Consider the following 26,444-nt stretch of genomic DNA (forward strand, 5'->3'; position numbering starts at 1 on the left):
AAAAAAAAAAAAAAAAAAAAAAAAAAACAAAACTACTCATAGATTCTCTTTGGTTTCAGCTACAATATAGTTCAGGCGTTGACCAACTTTGGCTCATAGACCAAATCTAGTCTGCTGCCTGTTTTCGTAATAAAATTGTATTAGAACACAACCTTGCTTGTTGTGTTTATGTGTTGCTATGACTAGTCTTGCACTACAATGGCAGAGTTAAGTAATTGTGGCAAAGACTTCTTGACCCAATACACTAATAGAATATTGTTATAGAATATTTTATTCTTTGTTTATTGACCTCTGGTCTAGATTATAATGATTTTTCTGAGGAACAAGATGTCTGAGAACCAAGCATATGTTCTTCTGCCCCAGTTTGTTTTTTAAGGTTTATGTAAGTAAGTGGGAAATAAGAGTTTTTCTTTGAATCTGTTAAAAATGGGATGCCAAGACACCATCTCTAAGTGGAGATGGCAGCTATGCAATTGGAAATAATTTGAAATTCATGGGAACAATTAGTTTGGAGTTATATATACACAGATGATATTTATCACTGATGCATGGTCAACTAAAAAGATGATGTAGAAAGTCAAGTGAAGACCTACACTCAAGTCCTGGAACATTCTATAAATTAAAGGTGGTCAGGAAGGGCTAGGGGTATAACTCAGTGGCATGGTGCCTGCCTGGGAAGCATGAGGTCCTGACTTCGATTCCAGGTACCAAAAGAAAAAAAAAAAGGTGGGACCTAAAAAAAAACCTACAAAGAATGGCCAATAGGATAATAAAAAAAAAGCCAGGAGAACATCACTGAAGCAAGAAAAAAGAAGTATTTCAAAGAAGCAAGAATTGTCAGGTATGAGATGCTGCTAAGAGATTGCTGAGGGGGAAGAAATGGCTGTTAAATTTGGAGACATCATAGTCCTTGGTGACATTAACAGCAGCTATAACAAAGTATTGGGCACAGAAGCCTAGTAGCATGTGGAAGAGAAGTAGAAATAAAAAAAACAGGTTATTAGGGACATTTCTTTAGATAAGTTTCGATATAAAGGGCGAAGAGATATGAGACCTTATTAGAGAGGAGTATAATATCAAAGGTAGGTGTTTGTGAAGATGGGAGAGTCTAAAGTTTGTTTGTATGCTAATGGAAATGATCCAGTAAAGTAGGAAAAGCTAATGATGTTTGAAAAAGAGCAAGGTAACTATGGGTGGAAGTGGAGGGCTGGCTTTAGATAAGATACAGAATGCTGCTTCTATTGTATTGAAGGGAAGGGAAGGAAAAGTGGGTTTCATAATGTGATTGCAGCTTTGAGGTTGTATCTGGTTTCTTCTGTTTCCTCACAGAAGAAAAAGATGAGGGCATGATCAGCTGAGAGTGAGGAAGAGGGATTGGTGGCATTTTGTAGTGAAAAACGATTTAATTGGCAGGGCAGTAAGACTGACACACAGTATGATAGTACAGAAAAGTTAAATGTTTGCTAAACTATTATAATGATCTTAGTTTTTAGTGAAAAGTAAATTTTCCAATATCCATTTTATTTCTTTCAGACCCAGTGAGAATATGCTGATTCGTGTCAATAATGATGGAACTTACTGTGCAAATTGGACTCCGGGGGCAATTGGACTGTACACTATTCATGTTACCATTGATGGCATTGAAATAGGTATATTTATCAAGAACTAGAATCAAAACCATCCATCTTTTCTAATGTTGCTTCTTGGCCTTTGTCATATACATGGATAGGTTTCATATTGCTTCTTTTTCCTCCTTCATAATGAGTATATAATTAGTGCATTCCTTCAGTCTTAATATTTGTAATAATGTATGGTATCTACCCAGACATTATAGCCTTCATGACTTCTTCCCTCCTTTCCCTAATGTAACTGTTCAGATTTGTCCTCCCTACTGCCGTATTATACTGTATACTCTGTATCCCCCTCATGACATATTGATCTCCCTCTCTTGACTGTGAGCAGAGGTCATATCATCCATCTGTGGTTCTGCCACTCTATATTTATGCCTGGCATATAATGGCTTCTCAGTAAATATACTGAGTGCTTAAACTTCCTTTGCCATTAACTTGAAAGAGCAAATTGATTTTCTTTGGGGCATTAGTCTTTATTTTTAAACTCTATATCTAATAAGAGTAAAACTAAATATAATATTTTCAATATGCATTCCTTATAGATTTGGAAAACCTAGTCTATTCTGATCTTGCCTTGGGTATTTATGCAGTCTATTAACATATTAGAGATTCTGAAAAGCTCTGAAGAATCTGCGTTTGTTTAAAACTTACGGGACCTCTTGCCTATGGAAAAGAGGATAATAGGGTAGAGACAGTAGTATTCATGGGTTCCACTCTGGATTCAACCAGTTGTGCACCAGAAGTGCTCAGAAAAAATTGCATCTGTGCTGAATACGTACAGATTTTTAATTGTCATTATTCTTTAAGCAATACAAAAACTATTTTATTACCTTTACATTGAATTAGATATTATAGTAATCTAGAAATAATTTGAAATAAGTACTAGCAAAATTGCAGTGGGTAGGTAGAGTTTTTTGATTGTCTTAGAGTAAAAGAAACATTTGGTTTTTAGAAAAAAATCTGAAGATTCATATGTACTTAGAATCATACATTTTATTCCCTATTCAACCTCTAATCTTCTTTCTAACTCAGGTGTCTCCCAAACTGTCATAGACTGAAACCTTGCTTTAGTAGAGAGGACAATTCATTAGTCTAACAATGATAGTAAAAGTTAAGATACATCAATAAGGGTTTTGTCGATTTAAGATTTATTAAATATTTAATATATGCACATTTTTCTGCCTACACCACACAGTTTCAGTCATTTATTTAGGTCTCAATAGTGTATTGAAGAAGATGTTATTACTGTTCCTAGTTCATAGACAAGAATGTTAGATATAGAGCCGTGCAATACTGGCAGATATAAGAACATCCAAGCATGTAGCACAAGAACTTAGCTTTTAACCACTGTGCTGCATTATACTGCCTGCTGATCTGTCATTCGGTCATGTGTGCTGGGCGGCTTGTCAGTATTACAGGTAATTTTGGTATAGGTAATGAATGGTCCTGTGATCTTGATGCTGAAAGATAATATTTAATATCAAAGATTTCTCTTTTATTATATTTTTGAATTTTTTCAGTATTATTTCATATGTCCCAGCTAAAGAGTGAGAAGCCCCTCTTTTGCTAAAAACCCTGAGAAAAACCTAGTAACTTGCCTTTTTGACTCTCAGGAGCAGTTTTCAAATATTTTTCTTTTACCCTTTTTAAGTACCAATGACTTTAAAAGGACAGAATTCAGATATTTGTTTTAAATATTTAAAATAGCCTGTATATAAAGCTAAATTTAAAGATCTTCACGGTGGTTTCATCAAATGTTACAGTTTGCTTTTCTTACAGATGCTGGCCTTGAAGTAAAGGTAAAAGACCCACCAAAAGGGATGATTCCACCAGGAACTCAGCTGGTCAAGTCAAAGGCTGAACCTCAACCAAATAAGGTTAGAATGAAATCAGAAACCAAATCAATCAAAGATTTTTAACTCTTTCATTGATGTTTCAAAAGAGTTATCAAGCATCTCATAATTTAAACTTAACTGATTTCAGAATTTAAGTTCTGAATATCACTAAGTAAGTTTAGAGAGTATTTCATAGTAATTTTAACATTTAAAATTATAGACATAGTACTTTTTAGTTTCTTTGTCTAATGCTGTAATAATTTATGGGTGTTAAATAATTTCTGTTTTTGAAAGTTTACAGTCAACATGATATCTGCCAAAATTAAGTGTAAGGTTTACAAGATTAAGTGTCTATGCTGTTCAATTTCCTGGCATGTAGCTAGTCTGTGTAGGAATTTTGGTAAACTGCTTGCTAAAAGGAAATACTAGTAATGGAATTTATGTCATACATTGAGGGGGCAGAAATCAAACTCAGGACCTTGTGCTTGCTATGCAGGCGTTTTGCCATGGAGCTATATCCCCGGCCACTATGTCATACATTTTTAAAAGGCACCTTCTATCCTTTTTGTCATATGTTCACAGATTTACAAAGGAAATGATAAATATATTAATAATTTTCTACAACTTTCTAATAAGGTATATTTCAATACTTAGAAAAGTTCTTTTTATATTTTTGTTATAAATTTACTGTTCTTTGCTGAGAAAAGCAAACTATAAATAACTTCAGAAATTTTCAGAATTATAGTATTACAAGTTGTTTAATTTTATTTCTTCCTATTCATGAAATCTCTAGTCCACATTTTTCTGTTCTTACTGTATATCCTTTGCCTTTCTCAGGTTCGAAAATTTGTGGCCAAGGACAGTGCAGGGCTCCGTATCCGGAGCCATCCGTCCCTTCAGAGTGAGCAGATTGGCATAGTAAAGGTCAATGGAACGATCACTTTTATTGATGAGGTAATTCATAAGGAAGCTCTTGATAAATAAACGGACAGAAATTTTCTACATTTTTTGCACAATAATAAATTACTAAGGTTTCTCTTAGAATTTGTTTTAAGCAGCTTGAGGAATTTTCCACAAAAATTTTTTATAATGCTCTGAGTTTCAGATATTTCAATTGTTTTCCTTTATCCATATAAACATAACTAAAATTTTACTTTGAACATAAAACATCTTAAATATCAGTAACCAGAATTTGTATAAGTAATCACTGAAAATGGTGAATTGTTCTTCATGATTTTTTAAAATACTGTTTTTAAATATATTTCTTGTGTTGCCTTAACTAAGAATAGTGCAGAGTACCCTTTTTCGTAATATAGCCAAGTAGCCTCTGATTGTTTGATCTAAATTTCAAGGAAGGAAAATTTGTATTTTGGGGGGAAAAATCTGATTTACTGTATAAGCTTTTATTTTGTGTGCTTTTGTTCCTATTAAAATTGTTTTTTCAATCTCTGTGAATTATCACATTGATTAAGCATTTGTTGCTGCTTTTTTCCCATTTTTATCATTATTTTCCTGCTTTGTAAACTTTTGGCTGCTGCTAGCCCCGTAGGAATTACAGGAGGGCATGGCTTGTTTTTGTTGCTTCTTTCCCTAGATCCACAATGACGATGGTGTGTGGCTGAGACTGAATGATGAGACAATAAAGAAGTATGTGCCTAACATGAATGGTTATACCGAAGCATGGTGCCTCTCTTTTAATCAGCATCTTGGCAAGAGCCTTCTGGTGCCTGTTGACGTAAGTAAAAGGTGGTTTCAGAAAACACCTTAGGTATACTCTTTTTCATTACAGGGCTTTCTTTAATTAAGGCTTTTCAGTTCTGAGGTAACCCACAACTGTGTAACTTCTACTTTATAAGTTCTTGAAGTCTTAAAGACTTCTCATAATAAAAATAGAATTTGGCTAAGTGAAAGTCCTTAATGCTTATTTTGATCCATTACTGACAGAAAGAAGTAAATTCAGCCTACTGAATAACTTTGAAAGAGATAGGGAATGAGATTGGTTGTGATTTTTTTTTTTTTGGTCCTTTTTTATTCACATTACTATTTGGAATGAATTTCAAACTAAAATTTAAGAATTCAGAATTATCATACATAAATTACAAACATAAATATAAAGGTTTGTATATTAGGTTGGCATTTTGTAATTCTGTGTCATGTCTAAGTTTCAATCTGTTCTTCATTGGCTTAGATTACTGTGTAACTTATGAGGAATTTTTAGACTTGTAGTGCTTCATAATATTCTAGTTAAAGGTAAATCCTGGACTCTAAGAGAACTCATTCAGCCTTTTTGATAAATTCAGTAGGATGGTTAAAGTCAGTGTTTGTAAGATCACTGTATCGTGTTAATCTACACCTCTATTTACAGTTTACCCAGAAAATATGATTTTTCTTCCTTTCCCTTACCATCAAATGTGTGTGCTCCCTATGGCACTACTAATAAAGAGCAGTAGGAAATTTTTATTTAGTAAAAGATCTTAGTATATAAATAGTTCAATATGTAAAGTTAGGTTATTATGTCAAGCTATTCCATATATTTGTTTTTCTCCTTTACAGTACAGAATAATGTTTTCCAAGGCACTGGTTGGTTATATGAAAAGATTTTTTTTGCTAAGAAAATACTAAAATTTTATGTTCTGTGACCATATCTTACACTCGCACCTGGAAAAATGTATATTACTAATAGATGTGTAATAAAGAGAGTTTGGAGTATTGGACTACTGCTTTACTTAGGTTAGGCTGAACAGTGACACATATATAATTAAAATACTATATTTTAATTAAATCTTATCACATATTTTTCTTGGATTATCTGTAGTTAAAAATCAAAATGATACTCAGTCTCTGGAAAAGAGTGAAAAACTGTGGAAAAGAAATAATACTTCTTTATCATCAAAACTAAAAAGTTGACCTGATATGGTTAGAAATCATTTTCTATTATTTTCATTAGATATCCTTCAGGATTACAAAAAGAGTATTTTAAATGAGAAACTATAACAATCATTTGTACAAATTTTTTAAAATTTTGGCTGATTTAGACATTTGTGGTTTTTTAAGAAAATGATCTTAAATTGCTAGTGTAGCAGTTTGCTAGAGTACATTATCTCTCTCCACCTTTTCTACTCCAAACTTTTCTTTCTCATTCATTTGTTTGAACATTTGAGATGTTTTGAAAGAGGGAAATATCACAAAGATAAAGAAAATACTCACATAGATAAGCGAGAAAATAAAGATAGAAAAGTAGAGCAAAAAGTGCTTTATGTTGAAGTTCTAGATCCTGATTTCCTTTTCGAATGTTGTTATTCTATTACTTGACACTTTTAAGCCCCATCCAAAATACAGTTTGTAGTAGACACTCCCCTTAAAGTCAGGGAGAAGAGTGGAGTAAGCCATGCAAGAAATTGCTAATAGTTTACACTGGAATGTAAATTTGGATGTCCTAGACTTACTTGAAAAATCTAGATGCAAAATATTGAAGAAAGTAAAATAAAGTACTTTGGGTATCTTCTGGCTTTTTTTTAATGTTGAGGAATGCCATGAGTTGTGCTTTAATGTTAATAGCTCAGTGTGTAGTATCATCAGGAAGGATAAGATTTTTCTGGTTCTTTTTTAAGGGTAGTAGTGACTTGAGATCCTTATAGGTTAAGAAGAGAAGCAGCAGTGGAATTGGGAGAAATTAAAAATGTCGATGAGAATACTGGAAAAAAAAATGGAAGAATGGGGAGTTAAGGAAACATTTTAAAGGTTATTTTTGTGAAGTAGGAGGGAATGTATATATGGCAGTAGATAAATTGAGAGTGAGAGGAAGGAAGACGGAGGGAGGGAATAGGTTACGGGAGACCATAGTTTTCTTTAGGAAGAAAAGGAAAGCCAGCAGTTAAAAATGAGATGAGTTAAAATTAGAGGATTTAGAAGTACAGAGAAGATTTTAAATAGTGTTTGAGAGAAACCAGAGAGGAATCTGACTAAAATCAAGTAAAGGATTATTCGGCGACAAAGAGTAAGGAACCTACTGTATGGACCCAATCTAGACACCCCGTCCCCTCCCCCATATTGGTAAGTGTCCAGAATTGCAGGGCCTGAAAAGCAAGTCATAGTATTGGTTAGAATACTCTGGCTTCTGTGATAGAAGAGTAGGAGTAAATGATTCCTGATACTAATGATAGCTAAGCATGTGTAGAATCCAGCCTAATTTAGAATATGAAAGGACAAAATGGAGGATCCAAAGGCCTTGGAAGGCTTAACTCCTAGAACAGTATAGAAAGTGTCCTATATTTAAAGAACTGGAAGGATGTAAATAGTTCACATGATAAAATAGGTTTAAATGTGATTTCATAGATAGAACAGGTTAATAAGATGCTCCATTATGTTGTAATGGAAGAGTAGCTGAAGTACAACACAAGTGAATGTCACTGGAATTGCCTAAGTCTTGGGACTAAGAGGCTACTGATGAAAGGTTATCCACAGGGACATCAAAACACAGATGATGGCAGTATTGTGACCTGCAGTATTAAAGATGAAAGTGAATGTATTTACCATTGGAGGAAGGATCAGGGAAAACCATAGAGTGATTTTGGTATAAAACAATGAGCGAACTTGTGGGTGATATAAAGCTTAACATTTTGGGTGATGATCAAAGATGACAGAGTGGGTGTAGTGTGGCAAAATTAACTGGCATAACAGATCTCCAGATGGATCTGCTATGAAGCTGCTTCACTACAGGTGTTAGATGAGGACCCATGTGGAGGCCTGGCTCAGGCGGGAACAGGCTTGTTTCCCAAGGTTTTTCTTTAGGGACTAGGACATGCTCTTCACAGTGTCAGTACATTTGTAATGATTACTCTGCAGGGCTAAACATAGGATATAAAGAGAATAATGATTCCATCTCATCCCCTCAAAGAAATAAACAGCTAAATAATTGTATCTTACTATCTCCTTTTTTTTTTTTTTTTTTTTTTTACTACCTCTTCTTTTAAATATCTATGATATTACTGCTGGAAAATAATTTCCATGTAGTCTCCCTCCTTAGTCCATTTGTGACTAAATAATAATCATGGTTGCTAATATACAGTGCTTCAATACAAAAATACAATGTGTACCTTGTGTGGGTTCTCACTCAAAACTATAAAGGAGAGTAGGGGAGGCCACTGGAAAATTGAACAGTGCTGAATATTTGGTGAATTATTTTAAAAGTTATCATAAACCAGTTTAGAGTGAGTTGTAAAGTGATTTTTATAGTTTTGTTTACTGTATTTTAGAACTCTTGTTTTCATTATACATAGCTATTTTAGCTAAATTTTGGCCTGCCTACTAACAATAGTCCTATTTAAACACGGTTACTTAACAAAGAAAGATTAGTGCCCTACTTTAGTTCAAATGTAACTTTAACTTTTTAGCACTTGGTGATGCTCTCCAGATTAAATGACGTTAGACATTCATGTTAGGGCTTTCCAAAAGCATTCACATTATGGGAATAGGGCTAAATAGATAAAAGATGTAGATCCAATGTGAGGCATTCGTTGTCTGTTAAAACTTTTCCCCTTTTTAGAACACACTTTGTAGTTTTATATCTTTTGTTTCATTTATCTAGAATTCATTTGCTTCTATTTTTTCTAATGTTTTTGCAGTTAATTTTCTTCTTTGTCCTTTCCAGTAACACTATAGTCTTTAATTTATTAATTGCTCATTCAACAAATATTTACTCTCCTTTTTGTATATCGCACACTAAGCTGGGAAGTAGGTGTTGGGTGGAGAGGCATCAGGGTGAGATTTAAAGTAAGTTGAAGTACTGTTCTTGCTGTTGGTGCCCTCACCACATGTGGTGAACATGCTGTATTCACTCACCTACAGTATTGTGAGGAAGGTGTGGAACACTTAACTTAGGAAGTAACATTTGAGGTGGACTTTGAAGAAAAATTGCCAGGGAAAAGAAGAAAATTCTAGACACAAAATCAAATGTCTGTGGTTGGGACGGTATGCTGTGTGTGGGAACTAATGAATAACTGATATGGATGAAGCAAAGAATTTGTGGTAAAAGCAGATATAGTAACTTACATTGTTTCCCTTTCCAAATAATAGTCTGTAGGAGTAGAAAACATTTACATTTTTCTCTAGCTAACTCTGATGCTTAGTTTGTTCTATCACATTCAGCACTCTTGTATTTATATATCTTTTATTTATATATATCTTAAGGTAAGGAGTATTAATGATCCCTTCTTACTCCAGTTTAATTTTTCCAAAGTATTAGATATTTTACTGAACTGACAGTATTCTTCCAGTATGTGTTGATAACCTAATTTGAGTTTTTTTCATTTGCTATCATGCTGCATAAGATAATTCCTAACAGATATACAGTATGCTCCTTACTATGATTGTCTTATTTAAATCTCCAAGTGACCCTGCAGTATTAAGTGTATTATCACTACTTTTTCAGTGAAGAAAAATAACTACTCACCTAACATCACAAATACATGTAATAGAGCTGATACTGAAACCCAATTTAATGTGATTTTAGGTGGTGCGCCACTAAAGGATTGTGTGTGTGTGTGTGTGTGTGTGTGTGTTTGTGTGTGTGTATGAGTACCAGGAATCAAACTCAGGACCTCATGCTTGCCAGGCAGGTGCTACACCGCTGAGCTATCTCCCCAGCCCCTTGATGTGATTTCAAAGTTCATGTCTTTATGTTCAGTATTCCTCAGTTTAGTGGAAAAGGATAAATATAGTTACAAAAGGATAAAGTGAATATCACAGTAAAAATCTTATTACTATAGCTAGAATTAATGAATATACATACAAATATGAATACTTGTAACCTTGATGATTGAATGAGGATAAACCCTATAACATGTTTTGAAGGTAAATGAATTAGTCTGAGAAAGTATACTGGGGAATGTTGATTTTAAATTAGAATTCTAGTGATTTGGAAACTGCTAGAATGTTTCATACATCTTGGAAAATACAAGTAAAAAAGCAAAAGATCCAATTATATTGAAATTTTTCAACACAGTGAGTGGAGTTTAGTGAAAGAGAAAGTATATCAAGGAATGCTACTGATACTTAAGCAGCAGTGTTCTATGATGTCCATACCTGAATCCTTGTAGCAGCAACTTGGGTCTCTGATAAGCTTCTTGCATTTATACAAATCACTTCCAGTTTGGGCTGACAGGTGTTCTCATATAGAAAGCATGTTGATACTCTTGAAATAGGGGCATTAATGATTTGGAGTAGAAATGAAGGGAAAGTCTTGTTTTGTGGTCTGTCTTAACAGTATCACTGAGATAACTGGTAAAATTAGCAAGCATTTCTTCCATTATGTAACTAATTTCAGTCTTTTGAAACACCTATTATTACTGGTAGCTTTAGCTTTACCATCTGCCAATTTTCCTGGTTTGTGCATTCATAACTTGTTTGTACTCTTCATGTGTTTATTTAATACAGCACTAACCTCATTTCATTCTTCAATGTTGTTTTCTTAAACAATGAGATAAATAAGCAGTTAAAATAATACTATAATAATTTATATGTATGCCATGTAACTTTTAGCTCTATGCTAATCCAGCAGAGTGAAATAATTTTTTTTTTATTTTGCATGAGCATTTGATGATGATTTTCTCTGTGGTAATTACTAATTTGTTTGGTGCCTTTTATGCCATGAAAAAATAACAACGTAGAAGTGCAGTTTGGTGCTGATCAGTTTAGTTAGGTTTCTAGTATATTTTAATTTTCTGATTTGTCTTGACAGAATTTTTCTGCCTTTGATACAGAATTTGAGAAACATTATTTAAATGATTGTGTTTATACATGTCTGGGTGTCGTGCCATTAATCTATGAAATTATATAAAATCTAATTTATATATAAATAAGTGAGAAGTTTACTTCAGAGAAATTAGTATTTGCATATATGTGCATGTCATCAGATTAAAGTATACCTAAATTTTCAAAAGAAAATTACTCAAATACATTAAACTCTGCCTTTTCATTTGGTGAATTTTTAATACTTGATAAGTGGACAGAGAGTTTTCTACAGCTATGGAAACTGAAGCAAAAAAATGCCAAATTTGAATTCACATGTAATTAACATAAACAGAATTGATTATGTTGGCAATTTAATACCATGGTTAATAGTTACATCACTTTCAAGTATCACTGTGCATGTTATTGACTTAGAAAACACCTAAGTTTGCATACTGAAATTAAAGAGAGGTATAAGCTTTACTGTCCTTAGGTCACCACATTGCTTCTTTACCTCAATTCATATGCATTAACAAATGCTTTTCATGTTGCTTTTAATTCTAGAATAATTTATGCTCAAAGTAGAAAGTGTTTTTAAAAATCGTGATATTGTTTTATGTCAAAAGGTCTGCACCACTATTCTCTGTGAGGAACAGCATCATTGAGCACATACTCTAAAAATTCTTATGTACCTGGATGAACCTGTAAGGAGATTAACCCCCACCAAAAAACAGCGTTTCGTGCTTTTTGCAGTATACTTTCAATTTACCTAAAGAGACAGGACCCTATCTGCTTTCTGTTTTAAAATGAGAGAAGAGGATTGGTATTGGTTTCAGTTTTATATTTATTTGTAGGCATATTAACTAGAAACTTATTTTTTGATTTATATGTTTTGTATTTATATGTATGCATATATTGGTTCATATCTATATTCTTCCATATACACATATACATAAGCAAAATAAAGAAGTAGAACATAGTAACTATATTCTTGCCTAAAATGGGATTGAATTGTTCAGTACTTCTGATGTTCCTTTCATATTAAATCTTACATGATGATAGTTTTAATATTTTGCATATTTTTTTGTCCAAAATAACACTTATTGCATTAAAATTGTGCAGTTGCTGCTCACTAAAGATTTTAATCTCAGATCAGAAAAATACAGATTGATAGCACAGTACAACTATAAGAATGTGTATCAGGGCTGGGGATTTAGCTCAAAGGCAAAGCGCCTGCCTGGCAAGCAAGAGGTTGTGAGTTCAGTTCCCAGTACCAGAGAAAAACCAAAAAAAAAAAAAAAAAAAAAGATGTGTATCATTTAAATTGTTAATAAGACATTTTGTGATTTTTTTTTTTCTGGGAACACCTTTGTTTAGAATTGATTTTTCTTTTACAAAATATTTTTAGACTTCAACATAGATGTCCTCAGTGCTCCATGCATTTTCTTATCTTATAGATGGGGGAAAATAGACCTGTCTTGATAAAAAAGTATATAGTGTTTCATTCTTTATGTTTTGCTTATACCTTTCAGAAACATTTCCAAGTGAATTTTTTTTTTCTATTTATAGAAGGGAGGAAAATTGAAAAGTTACTCAGGCTTTTTGTGCGATGTTTTTTTGTATGTTAAAGCAGATAAGTAGTTCATGTATAATACATGCCATTACACTTTATAATAGTTGCATTTTCTGTACAATATTCATCATTTATTCTTTCTAAAATAGCAGACTGTTTTCTGTCATAAAATAAATCTGGCTTGCTTTAGAATACATACATCCTTACTGAAGGAGTTTTAAGGTTTCCTTTTTGAATTGACGTTGTATGTATTAAGACAATGTCTGGCTCTTAATTTTAGTAAATGGCATGACACACTATATCCTTGGACAGCTTTTGACAAAAGCTTATTTTTCAGAATTTCGTTGGTGTTTGTTTACTCAGGTGGCTTCGGTCTCCCATTTAGTAAAATAATATTTTCGTGTTGGTGCTAGAGTACAGAAAAATGTTGTTACTATGAACGCATCTTCTGCAGATGATATCCTGTTCCCATTCTTTGTTGATATTTTTCTTTCTTAAACTTTGTCACTCAGAATATCTTTAATGCTAGCCAAGGAGTCAGGGATTTGGACGTATTTTCATGGACTTCCAAAGCTTTTTTCCCCCAGGTGAGTTAATTGTAAGGAGCAAACATACATTACTCAGGTATTTCAGCATGTACAACAAATTTTACATTCTATTTTTGAAGCTTTTGCTTGGGATTAATAAAATATTTTTTCCAAAAAGAAATTTATATGAAGTGCTACAATTGAGTTTTCCTTCTATTTTTGCCAGAGAATATATATTAGTTTAAGTAAATGTTTTACATGACTTCAGTGTTGCTATATTTAGTTTTATGACTAGCTTCTCCAGTAATTACATCTGAGTTTAGCTTTTTCAGAGCTAATTCATTTTGATGCTAGTGTTACAGATCTTCTAGGGTTTTTTACTGCCTACTCTTTCACAATGCCTTTTTGAATATTTATCTGAGAATGGGATGGAGGTGGAAGGAGAAAAAATAATACTGAAATTTACCAATTTGGTATACTGATGCCCAGGTCTCATGTTTCTGTATTGAATAAAACTATATTTTAGGATTGCTTGAGAGAAACAGGAGGGTCAGGGATGTAGCTCAGCGGCACAGCGCCTGCCTGGCAAGCGCATTGTCCTGAGATGGATTCCCAGTACCAAACAAAGAAACAAAAAAAACAACTGGAATAGTTGTATGATTTTATGTCTATCAGCTGTTTTTATACTGTTTAATAGAACAGTATATATTTTTATAACAGAAAATGAACTATTTATGTAACATCATTAATTTTTCAGTATATTACTAACTACTTTAATAAAGTTCTCATATTGTGCCTTTCAATGAATAGTTTGTAATCATTTAGTTTTGCCAAAATTTATCTCTCAGTGTTACCCTAAATGACCACAACTTAGATTTGTTAAAACTAAATGCTCTAGGAATATCATTAAATGCCCATAAAGTTGTTTAGTTAAATTTATTTATATTTACTGTTATTTTTTATGTCACCATGTTATTTTGAAAACCCGTTGTAAATAGTACTAAACTTGCCTTTTTAACCATGAAATGGCATGATATGATTACTGAAGTTGACCATTCACAAATAGAAATTTTTAAATGTTTACTAAAAACATTGTGAGCATATTAGCAATATTTTAAAGTTTAGATCTTACATTCAACTTTTATTTTGGTTTCTGTGTATTCATATAATTGTGTATTCATACAGATTTTTACAAATATACATACATGAGCATATGAAATGCATATTTTAAATTTATTTTTAGTTATAAATCTAGTCTGATTTTCAGGTTACTAAAATTCTCACTTTAATAAATTGCCAATATAAAGAACATTGGTTCATATGTTATAGTAATTAAAGTATACATTGCCTATAGTAAATATTTATATAGGTAAAAATGTAATTATATATTAACCAAATTGAGATTTACAAAATATCATGTGAAGGTTAATAATAGGTTTTAAAATTTTCCTTGACTAACCATATGTTGAATTAACAAAGCACATAAGAATTACTGAATCCAATTGTTTTTTTCCTATCTTGGAGATTGAACCCCAGACCTTTCTTATTTTTTATATCCCTAGCCTTTTTTTATTTTGAGACTGGGCCTTGTTAAGTTGCAAAATTACTCAGGCTGGGCTCGAACTTGTCATTTTTCTGCCTCAGCCTCCTAGAGTGCTGGGGTTACAGATGTGTGCCACTATGCCCAGTTGAATCTGCATATTTTTAGCCTCAGAATTGTATTTTTAATATATTACTATATATATATATGTATGTGTGTGTATATATATTTTTATACATATATGTGTTACTATGAGGCTACTTTAAAGGTTAGATATTCAGTGAAATTTTACCTTGTGTTTTTTCATAACATTAAATATTAATTTTAAAATACTAATTTTTATGACTGTTCCATTATGGTTTTCTTTTATTCTACTTGAATATATTTCTCAAAGTCCTTATTACTGTATTGAAAACTGCAGTTTAAAATGTGTTTAAAGGTTTAATAATGACAGTGAAAGAATACTCAATGTAGAATATGTATTTAAATTTAGTAGGGAAAAACAAAGTACATCATGGTTGAATTTTTGCAAGGAAACAATTCATCACAACATTCAGATTCAACAAAAAATATAGAACAAGAAGATTTTAGAAGTGACTCTTTTCAATAATATAAGTTCATTTGAATATTACTTACTTAAAAATGCATTTTTGGTGCTAAACTCTCCTCTACAAAACTGTTTATTTTCTCTCTACAAAACTCTGTTTATTTTCTCTGTTTATTTTCTCTCTACAAAACTGTTTATTTTCTTATTAATGTTTCACTGTATGTGGCCTAGCAAATATAAAAATACATTTCCATATTTAGTATATTAAGAAAGTGTGAGTTGTTAAAATCTTGTAAACATTCTTATTTTATGCATGTTTTTATCATCATCTCTGCTCATAGACAAGTCTCTAGAGTCTTCCTATCCATCTTTTATTTATAATTATTTCAAAGGGAGAAGAAACTAATATTTAAATATTTTGTGCATATCAACTTACAATAATGTAAAAATGACTCAGAACTATTCAATTGTGGTTCATACAGTAAATTACTTTTATTCTTTTAAATATTACACAAAGACAAAAAGGAAAATCAAGGACTGCAGTACTGTATTTCTCAGATGGTGATGAGTAAAAGCCAGAGATTTCATGCCTGTTCTACTATATTTTCTCCACTTCAGATTTATTTTGGATCATTCATGGTTGAAAAACTGAAAGATTATTTCACAGTGGTATTGACTAATACTTCACTTGTCTTTAGACACATATTCTTTTAACTGTCATTATTGTAGACTTATTATGAAAGCTATTAATAGGAGGATTTTTCAAGTGATAATAGTTTGTATTTTGTTCATTTTTTTCCTATTCAAATTTTCAGGAACCTAAAACTAATACTGATGACTTTTTCAAAGACATAAACTGCTGCACACAGGAAGCAACAATGCAAGAACAAGATATGCCATTCTTCCGAGGAGGGCCAGGCATGTACAAGGTAGTGAAGACGGGACCTTCAGGTCACAACATCAGAAGCTGCCCTAACCTTAGAGGTATCCCAATTGGAATGTTAGTTCTGGGAAACAAAGTCAAAGCAGTAGGAGAGGTATGGATTCTTGTAGCTTCCTGACTTCTAAGATATTAGTTTTTATTAACATAATATAACCCAAGTATCTCTTCCTTCCAAAGGTTGTCATTTCCATCCAGGTTTTTAAATGTTAACATTCTTGATCTTTACTTGTATTGCAAATACTAACATAATTTTTCTGTGCTTCTCTTCTAATACTTTTATTTTCATAAGTATATTGTGAAAACTATATTAACAAATGATTTGTATTGTATATATAAATGTGTGGTATTTGCATGTTTATTTTTGCTGTTACAAATGTACTACATTGTTACACATTACCAGCACTAAAAATGTTTTGTGTGAATTGGTTTGAGATGTTCTTGTATCCAAAAGGTTTCATTTCATTGTTCCCCTTCACAATCCTCACTGAAGTCCTGAGCAAATAAAATTATTCTTTAGGCCACAGTGGCATTTGCCTCGGCTGATAAGCTTAAAGATGTAGTGTGTCATGCTATTTCTCAGTGTCAGGGTTATTTTCAAAATAAACTATACTGTCAACCTAAATACCAAGTGTGCTGTGTTAGGACATTTCAGATCCAAAAAAATGAGCCTCATGTTTTGGGTAACACTTCGAATTATTTACCTTTTTAAAAAATACTATTTTAACCGAAGGTTTAAATAAGCCTTATTGATTTCTGTTTTACCTCAGTCTGTGGTCTTAATTTCAGAAACTAATCTCGTAGTAGAAAAGTTTTGGAATGATTATACTATTCAGAAACACTTAAAACTTTTTACTGCTTTTCAGCCTGAGTGCCCTGAAAGAATCAAGCCAATCAATCATGCTTTTTGTTATGTACCAGGTAACCAATTCTGAAGGTACATGGGTGCAGCTGGATAAGAACAGCATGGTAGAGTTCTGTGAGAGTGATGAAGGAGAGGCATGGTCCTTAGCTAGAGACAGAGGCGGAAACCAGTACCTCCGGCATGAAGATGGCAAGTTGGCTTAAATTTGTGATTTACTTTAATTAATCTTTGAAATACATAAGTTTAATGTTTGTTGTATTACTTTTGTGTTAGAGATGGTTTGTGTGTTTATTTTTTAAGTAAAAGTAAATCTAAGGGCTTAAAAATCTTACATCTATCAAAATTAGTTTGTAAAATAGCATGAGTACTAGATGAATGCCCATGAAAAAGTAAAAAGAAAATTGGAAACATAGGACTCCATCTTTATGAAAACATGCTTTTTATTTCTTTGACATGAATTTGTATGCCTCATTCTTCTGTATAAGTCTAGTACTGTATAAGTCTAGTACTGACCATTTCTACCACAAATTGAGCTTCAGTTTTCAATTCACCAATGGCAGTATTTCTCCCAGGCAGCATCATTTGATTGAATTTTGTCTCAGGGACTGGGCATTGAATAAATGCATAGTATCTTTTTGGTCTTTCCTATTTTGACTTTGAGCTTGCACTTGTTTTTTTCAACATTGGTCTAACTTAGTAAGATTTTTCTTTTTGTCCTTCTCTCTTTATTCTCCTGGTGGCAAAAATGTATTTTTCATACACCAGACAATGCCCTTACTTGTGTGAAGCTTTGAACCAAGTGCCAGTGTCAAGAATTCCCACTGTGTTCCTAAAGAACTGTGTTCAGCAGGAGAACAAAACTGATTGTATTATATTGAAATTCATGTATTTCTCTATAACCAGATTGTGAGTCCCTTGTGGACAGGCACAGGGTTTTTATCTTTGTATTCCTAGTTTTTCAACAGCTTGACACAAACTATCTAGTTACTTAAAAATTTTTATAAATATACAAGTTGAATTGTGGAAATAATATGATTTCATCCAGGCATGGTGGCATACATCTGTAATGCCAGCATTTGGAGGCTGAGGCAGGAAGATTGCTTTGAGTTCAAGGCCAGCCTGGGCTACATCGTGAGTACAATGCCAGCCTGAGCTATGGAGGGAGACCCTGTCTCATCCTCCCCCCAAAAAATATGATTTCAAATAAATCCTGTACATAAAGAAAGCATAGATTTTTTTTTTAACCAAATCCCATATTTATAGGATAAGGTCAGATAAATAAGAAAACATTATTTATCTGAAGTTAATAAACTTATACAATCATTTTATCCCAGAGGTAATATGTGATAAATATAAATATAAATATATTCAAAATTTTTCATGAATGACAGAGGACTTAGAGTTATATTAGCTCCCTTTTTTCTATATAGCAAGTCTTTATGATAATATATAATATAATCTACTTATAGGTAAGGAAAGTAAGCTCTTGACTTTAAAGTGACTTTCTTGTATTATATGTGACAGATATAAGCCTTTAGCTGGAATCATCTTTGGTATCTTAAATTATATACTCATTACACCATGGTGTATACTTAACACACTCTGAAAATGTAATTTATCATCTTATTTTTTACCAAATAAACATTTTTTAGGTAAGATGATATAGTTGTAAATTAATATAGTGAGATAAAACTATTGGCCTTCATATTTTGAAAAAGAAAATGCCTCTGTTTTATATAAATGAGGCATTTACAAAATGTTCTCATTTACTATTTACTTAGTATATATCACTACATTTACTATAAATTTTAAGCATTCTTTTATATAGGAATATTCAGATATAAATGAAAATACCTAATCATGCAGCTTTATAAAGGTTTGATATGAAGACTGAGAAAATTACACGTAAAATTACCATAGGGTAAATTTAGGTATTGGCAAAATGTAAAATACTTTCTATAGTAAGGAGCTGGAAATTTTGTTCTCACAGGCTTAGAAGGTAGGAGATTCTTTTAAGATAAAATGATCCTTAAATTAGAATAGTTTCTTGTGAGACATACATTGAACTTTAACAGAAACTTCAAATTTTAAGTTCCTTTTGTAATCCCTTCATTGTTACTGTTTGGATAGATATCTAAATAGAGAGAGACACACATATTTGGTCATAGGTCTTACTATTTTAACATAAATCCTGAGGTGCTAGAAAGAAGTGGTATGATGTTAGCACCTTAAAATCACTTGAGTAGTTGATGTGATATACAAATAGTCTGCTTATTGATTTAAGTATGTGTTTCTTATTTCTCATAAATATGTTACAGTAAATGTGTTTCCTATTTTCTTTATTTTTTATAAGTGTTTCTTATAAAAATAAGAGGATTTGGTAGTACGGTAATTTATATGAAGTATTGATAGTAAAACAAAAGCTTTCCTCAGGTAAATTCCTTTTTGACTTTTAATGTCAGTAGATAAAGCTTAGTGGGAAAAATTTTTATAATGATAAAAACATTTAGATGCTAGACCATTCTGAATCTAGAGGGGCAGGGCAATACAGTCTTTTCCACTTAGAGTACTGTTCCTGGATGTTTTTCAGAAGATGTGTTCCACTGCTGAAATACCTCATACTGAAGAATATTGCCTAAGGGTTATTTGTAAAAGTCTTTAAATGCTGATAAAGGGTAGACTACACAGAACCACTGGTATGGTAGAATTCCTTTACAGGTAGAAAGAAACATTTACCACATTCTTCTAGCTCCATTTTCTGTTTAAAGAGTAACTTTTTAAAACGACATATAAAACATTTATTTTAATGTTAGTTTAATGCAATAAGTCTTTTTGGTTTTACTACTTTTTATTTGACAGATTTTATGTTGCCCTTTTTAGCTTGCAGTAACATGCCTATTTAACTGTTACACTACGTTAGTGTTTTTAGTGTTATATCAGACAGAAGGTTAGGGATTAACTGACCTATTAGAGTCTGCATTGGCCATTGGTAAACTGGATCAAATACTTACCATTTCTTTCTTGAATTAATTCTGAATATTTCTTGACTTCAGGATATGTTGATAGACCAATTAAGTGACCTGGTTTATCATCCTTTAGGAAAAGTATATGTAATAAGTAAAAATAACTTAAAAGTTAAATTTTCTATAATTTTCACATTTATAATTTAATCAGTAATGGATACTTATATATTTTGAAGATACACAAAGTCACTTTCATTTTTGTTTTATAAGATATCCAATTTTCTTTTGGAAATATCCTGTATAAATTGCTTATAGTTCTAAGACTCAGTTGTCCAGAAGTATTAGTATGCATTCAATGATATATCTTACCACAAAGAAAGTAAATTGGCTCCCTACAAGCATATATACCATTTCTGCATTTCACCATGTATTTAGAAATGAAAATAAAGATTTGACATGTACTTTGCCACTGTTAAGCTGACCTCATTGGGATTTAGACTCATCAAATCAAAATGTGGTTACTTCTGAATCTAACAATTATAAAATCTTGTTTAGTTTTCTCTCTTTGTTATATAAATAGGGAACAACACATAAGAAACTAATGTTATAGCTATGGCTTTTATTATAGAACAAGTTCTTCTGGATCAAAATTCTCAAACTCCTCCTCCAAGCCCTTTCTCAGTGCAAACGTTTAATAAAGGGGCAAGTTGCAGTGCCCAGGGATTTGATTATGGCCTTGGAAATAATAAAGGTAAGTGTTTGAGAATAAGTGTTTGACTTATCTAACCTTGAGTATGTTTTGTTACTTTTACCTATTTATTCTTAATTGCCCACAAATCTTTATTAAATTTAAATTTGATATTAGGAAACTAGCACTCAAATGTTTAGAGAGGTATTCTTTTTTACAGTATTGTTTTTACAATTAGCTTTATTTTATGGGGGTTCTTTTTTTTCTGTGTTAAGGGCATTTTGAACTTATGTCCTAAAAGTTCTGTTATTACACCTATTATTTTTATCATACGTCTGTTATTAAGAGAATCATGCTAATGAGCAACAAAGAACTTTCTTAAATGATCCAGTTAAAACCAAAACACTACTTTTCAGTAAGATTTTAAAGTAATTTTACATCTAAGCTTTATTAAATATATGTTATTTAGAATATCTAATCTGATTAACATAGGTAATTTTGAATTATATGAAGTGTTATGTTAGAGTTTGATATATATATATAATGAAAACAGAAAGTTGTAAAAAGAAAAACAGAAACCCTAAGCTATTTGAATATAAAATATATATAGCTGTTTTGGATACATTAAAGAGAACAGCATCATGAACAGTTTGAACAATTATTTTTGAAATCTGTTTTTGAAATTTATCTAAAATTACATAGGTAAATTCAGACACATTCTTGTTCTTTTCTATGAATGTGATCCTGACTCCTTCAAAATTGGCCATACTGTCAGCAGTAAACACATAGCTCAATCATGGTTAGCAGGGAGAAAAGGTGGCCCATAACAAAATAATTCTAATTTAAAATTTTGTTTAAAGTAATTCACAGGACTTGGTTTGAATTAACAAACAAAATATGATCATGCCTGACTTGCAGAGAAATTGAAATTATTAAATACTCAAGAAATTACAAAATTGCATTAATGTATAAGAAACATTCAGCATGACGTAGAACTGCTTTCTGTTGGGTATTTTCATTATTTCATAAACTGTTTTTATGAAGGAAACTTAGCCACAAGATTTCGTATTGGCTCTCTTGATTTAGTCTGCCCTACAGGATTGGGAATTACCTGTTTGCTTGCTTCTAATGGCTCTGATTTCCATTACTTTAACTAGATTTTCCTACTTACATAGGGTAAATGCTTGGTGTTTTCTTCCTGTTCCTGTCTATTATTGTCAACTCTTGCATTCAAATCTCAGTGTTTACTTACTGCTGCTGTACTTCTATAATGATCTGTTTTAAAGCCATGTTTGGTTCAAATTGCATAGTTTCAATCTTGAAATGTATCAGTCATTATACAGATGACTGTCACATTAAGTCAGTCTTTAAAATACAACTTACTAAAATGTCATAAAATAAAATCGGTTTTAAAAGATATAAACTTAGGAGCTGGGGATTTAGCTCAGTGGCACAGCACCTGCCTGGCAAGCATGAGGTCCTGAGTTCGATTCCCGGTACTGGGGGTGGGGGGGAAGATATAAACTTTGCTGAGAATATTTGTTAAATAGAAGTGAAAAGCATTACTTTCTAAATTGTGATTTTTGTGACTATTCAAAAATAGCACCCACGGGTTAATAGGTTTTTAAACTATTTAGATGGACTAATAAACATTAAGAAACAAATTTGATGAAATATCTAACCTTTATTATTTTTAACAGACATTCTCAATTTCTTTAACTCTTTATAATACTTACATCAAGGAATTGTCTTGCAAAAATGTTTTCCTTAAAATAATACTTAAGAAAATACTTGATAACCTATAAAATCTCTTCTGTAATCTTTAGCATTGATTTGTTTAAAATGTGTAGCTTGTAAACACAGTTCTTTCCATATAAATATATCTCTTATTGGTATTCAAAAATTTTACTTATGAAACCTTATTTTATTTAGAAAACTTGACTGAAAGATACTGTTTCCAGTGTTTGTATCATCTAATTTGAACATGTGGATTTTCTTCTTCCTCCTGCATCACTGCAACTATTTAATGCACATGTTCTCACAAATAAGGAGTTCATATCTCTAAAAATGTTTTAACATCTTTGTATTGAAATTATAAGAAAATGTTAGAATTCACATTTGAGGTCCTATTCAAGTTAGGTGGCACATACTCATTTTTATTATAAAACTTAGAAATTTTTATATTATCCAGCTAGGTAAAAGAGTCCTTTTAAAAAAAAAGTAGGGTTTCTTTGGCAGTGATAACTTCAAATAAGAAAGCATTGATTTAAACCTTCATGTAAATATTGCTGAGTTAATAACGTATTCATTGTCCTCAGCAATTTTACATTTTAAAGAAAAATTACCTATACTGTTTATTTTCTTTGTGAAATATACTGCAGATGAGGCAGGGTATGTTAGTCATTGTTGAGTAACATGAACAAGACATCATTTACAGTATTTAGATCTTCATTTATGTATGTACAGTATTAAAACAACTTATAGATTGTTTATAGAGTCTTATTTCTCCCATAAACATGGGAACTGTATGTAGATTTAAATGCATTGTTTTTGTAGGAGGGTTGCAATATAAGATTTGCTAAAGTGCTTCCACAAAAAAAGAAAATCAGCATGCAGAATGCAAATTTGATCCCTAATTTGAGGATAATGATCCTAACTTCCATACATATCTGAATTGGCATGTTTTATTTAGTGTGTAACTGATCTGAATGTCATAAAGCACCATTTACTTTGCCATTTTGGATGTCACTGAGTAACAAGTTGTAGTTTTGACTGTTTTGCCCACTGCAGGTGACCAACTGAGTGCCATATTGAATTCCATTCAGTCACGGCCCAATCTCCCAGCTCCTTCCATCTTTGATCAAGCTGCAAAACCTCCCTCTTCCCTAGTCCACAGCCCATTTGTGTTCGGACAGCCCCTTTCCTTCCAGCAGCCTCAGCTTCAGAGTAAGTCTGTCAGCCTTACTTGCCTCATCAAGCATACCTGAAGCTTTGTTCTGAGTTATCAATCTAGTTATTGGCTCACCTGACTGGTTGAATTTAACAGGATGTTATCCTCCCATATTTTTGAAATACTTAAGCTGTCTGAGCTAAGATATTCTGCAGCTAAGACTTTTGATTTTAATCACACATTTTAAATTAAATATGGTTAGTAAAGTGATTTTTATGCTGCTTATTCTAATTCCACTATAAGTAAATACATACTGTCAAACATTAAGAAAAACATTTTTTATTTCAAGTTTTTTTAATGGATGATTATGGTAAGCATCAGTTATAGGGATAACTTTATTGCTTTACATTGAATTTTTGTTACTTTTATAGCTATAAAATCCAGGTTTTCAAATTTTCTCTGGTTGTCATTTCCTTTCTTCCTATTTTTTTGGTTATTCATAATACCTTTATACTGATCACTTGATTCCAGTTCTACCTTCTAGAATTGCTTTAGCCCTTTATCCATGATAACTCACCCTGGTTTAGGAAATAGACCCAAACGAGCTGCACTGAAACGAACGTTCTTTTCTCTTAATAATCTCTTAAAGTCTTCCACTTCAACATCCCAAAACAGTATGAGAGCAGTATGCTCCTGACATTCAGTTTTTATGTTGACTGCTGCATACACATTTAGAGAGAGTTGATAAAAGCCTCAGATTGTACACTCATTGTTTAAATTTAAATGCACAATCTCTTTGCTTTAATAAAGTATAATCACATTTATCTCTAAATTATTTTTCTCCAAAAGGCTATGATAACTTTTACTAGGGATACTTTAGAGAGTTTTGTTTGTAATCAGGGTAATATATAGTAAGCAGCTGGTGTTATTACTGTATTAATACTTTCCTGAGGAAAACAACATACCAAGGTATAAACTTTTCTAGATTTACACTGTTCATTAGACATGTTGAATTGATGTAATTAGTTTGGATAGATAAACACTATCAATTTCTAGCTTATCATTATGTGTATTCTTGTATAATATTAACTTGAATGTCTCTTAAGAGAGGAATTTCAAGGAAATGGACTAACTGACTTTCAGTGAAAGTTGTTTTCCTTCCATAGTAAGCATTATTTTATAGGAAATAAAAATGAAGACTTCGTTTATTAGTTTTATGGAACAACAGACTTTTTACATTTAAGTATACCCAAGTTGTAGGACGTTTTAAAGGTAAGAGCAAAGGAAAAAACAAAAGGGAAAAACATTATAGTCAGGCTGAAAATTCCTATTAGAAAATTCAAATTCATTCAGATTCAGTTTTTAACAAGAAATTGTTCTTTTAATGATGTCATAACACCAGACAAAGAGAGAAAGAGTAAAAACTTTTTGTTCTGCTTAAAAGGTCATTGCAATTATTCACAAAAACAAGTGTAACTACTCTTTTTATTTAACTAAATTTAATTAAGAAAGTACTTCAAAACAAAGATGAAGACAATAATTAGGTTGTTGATAGATTTCCAAATGACATTGTATCAATGTAATTTTACATATGTTTTATATGAATAAAATAATGTTAGTACTACCACTGCTTCCTTTTTCTCAGTCTCGAGCAAATTTGCAGTCATAGCCCAGATAGATCTCAGTGACCAGTTTTCTGAGTCATTCCTTTTCTATGCTCCAGCAGAACGTCACTGAAATTTGGCTTCCACATTTCAGGAAACCTAAGTCATAATCTAGTTAGTATAAAAATTATAGAATCTCAGCAATAGCTCTAACGTTTGGAAAATAATTTAGAATTATTTTCTTACATCACATTTAGAAAGGTCAGTGAGGCAGAATGATCATTGTTAAGATACCCTGACTAAGATATTCTCTCCCAGAACTTCACTTGCCATTCATCCCACCAGCATTTCACCTTACAACAGAGGCTGGCTTATGTATACTGAACTTTCTAGTACTAATTAATAAAATGAAGATCATTTTTTCTCAAATTTTGTGGACTTAAAAGCATTATGTGTAGATGACCATATTTACAAAATTTGTTTATACTAATAGTCACCACTACGTACTAAATACTTATATTTAAGTACTACTGACTACATGGGCCATGTTTTACTATTCAGCCTTGCCTAGATAATTAATGTCGTCTGTTCTTTAGCACATATCTTAAATTTCTGTTTATAGTTTTAACATCTAGAGTACTAGCTTTGTTCAGATTACTTTTCCTCTGTTTATAGTTTAACTTTTTTAAATGTTGCAGTAATTGGAATGAAAAAAATGTTAAATGTTATAACTCAAGTTCCCAATTAACTAGACAAATTCTACAGAGATACACAGAAGCTGCCCATATTTTAACTTTATCATTTCAGTGATCATTATTATTAGTAACTTTGGGGGTTTTTTCCCTTACAGCATAGTTTTTTTTTACTAATCTTTGGAATTTAAAATAATATGGCACATTAAAATAATTTGCTAATTCTTAAGTTAGCAAAATTATTTTATTCTACATATAAATTATTTTGTTACTGTAGTAAAGTAGGATAATTACAGAAGTAAAAGTTAGTGATTTTCTTTGTCCTGCTATGTATGTGAGTGCATGCATAGGATATGAGATAGCAAAGGGTGCATAGAGAATTTTTCTTTACTGTTCCATAGCTTTTTTTTTTTTTTTTTTT

The 26,444-nt window shown here is 31.8% G+C and overlaps 1 protein-coding gene across 13 annotated transcripts in view; it reads left to right on the plus strand.

Annotated features, from left to right (window-relative positions):
- Positions 1-26,444, plus strand: part of Mycbp2 (MYC binding protein 2, E3 ubiquitin protein ligase) — a 254,112-nt gene that overhangs the window by 168,387 nt on the left and 59,281 nt on the right. For 6 of the 13 annotated variants that reach the window (XM_013516419.1, XM_013516422.1, XM_013516429.1 and 3 more), the window contains 9 exons: positions 1,534-1,649; positions 3,411-3,508; positions 4,304-4,420; positions 5,061-5,201; positions 13,280-13,354; positions 16,197-16,418; positions 17,243-17,375; positions 20,778-20,900; positions 23,604-23,783. In XM_013516419.1, coding sequence (XP_013371873.1) covers positions 1,534-1,649; positions 3,411-3,508; positions 4,304-4,420; positions 5,061-5,201; positions 13,280-13,354; positions 16,197-16,418; positions 17,243-17,375; positions 20,778-20,900; positions 23,604-23,783 — 1,205 coding nt within the window. The remainder of the gene's footprint in view (positions 1-1,533; positions 1,650-3,410; positions 3,509-4,303; positions 4,421-5,060; positions 5,202-13,279; positions 13,355-16,196; positions 16,419-17,242; positions 17,376-20,777; positions 20,901-23,603; positions 23,784-26,444) is intronic. The other 7 variants (XM_013516423.1, XM_013516436.1, XM_013516461.1 and 4 more) reach the window with 5 other exon arrangements.

This window comes from Chinchilla lanigera, unplaced genomic scaffold (assembly GCF_000276665.1).
Source record: "Chinchilla lanigera isolate Chin_1 unplaced genomic scaffold, ChiLan1.0 scaffold00003, whole genome shotgun sequence".
NCBI lineage: Eukaryota > Metazoa > Chordata > Mammalia > Rodentia > Chinchillidae > Chinchilla > Chinchilla lanigera.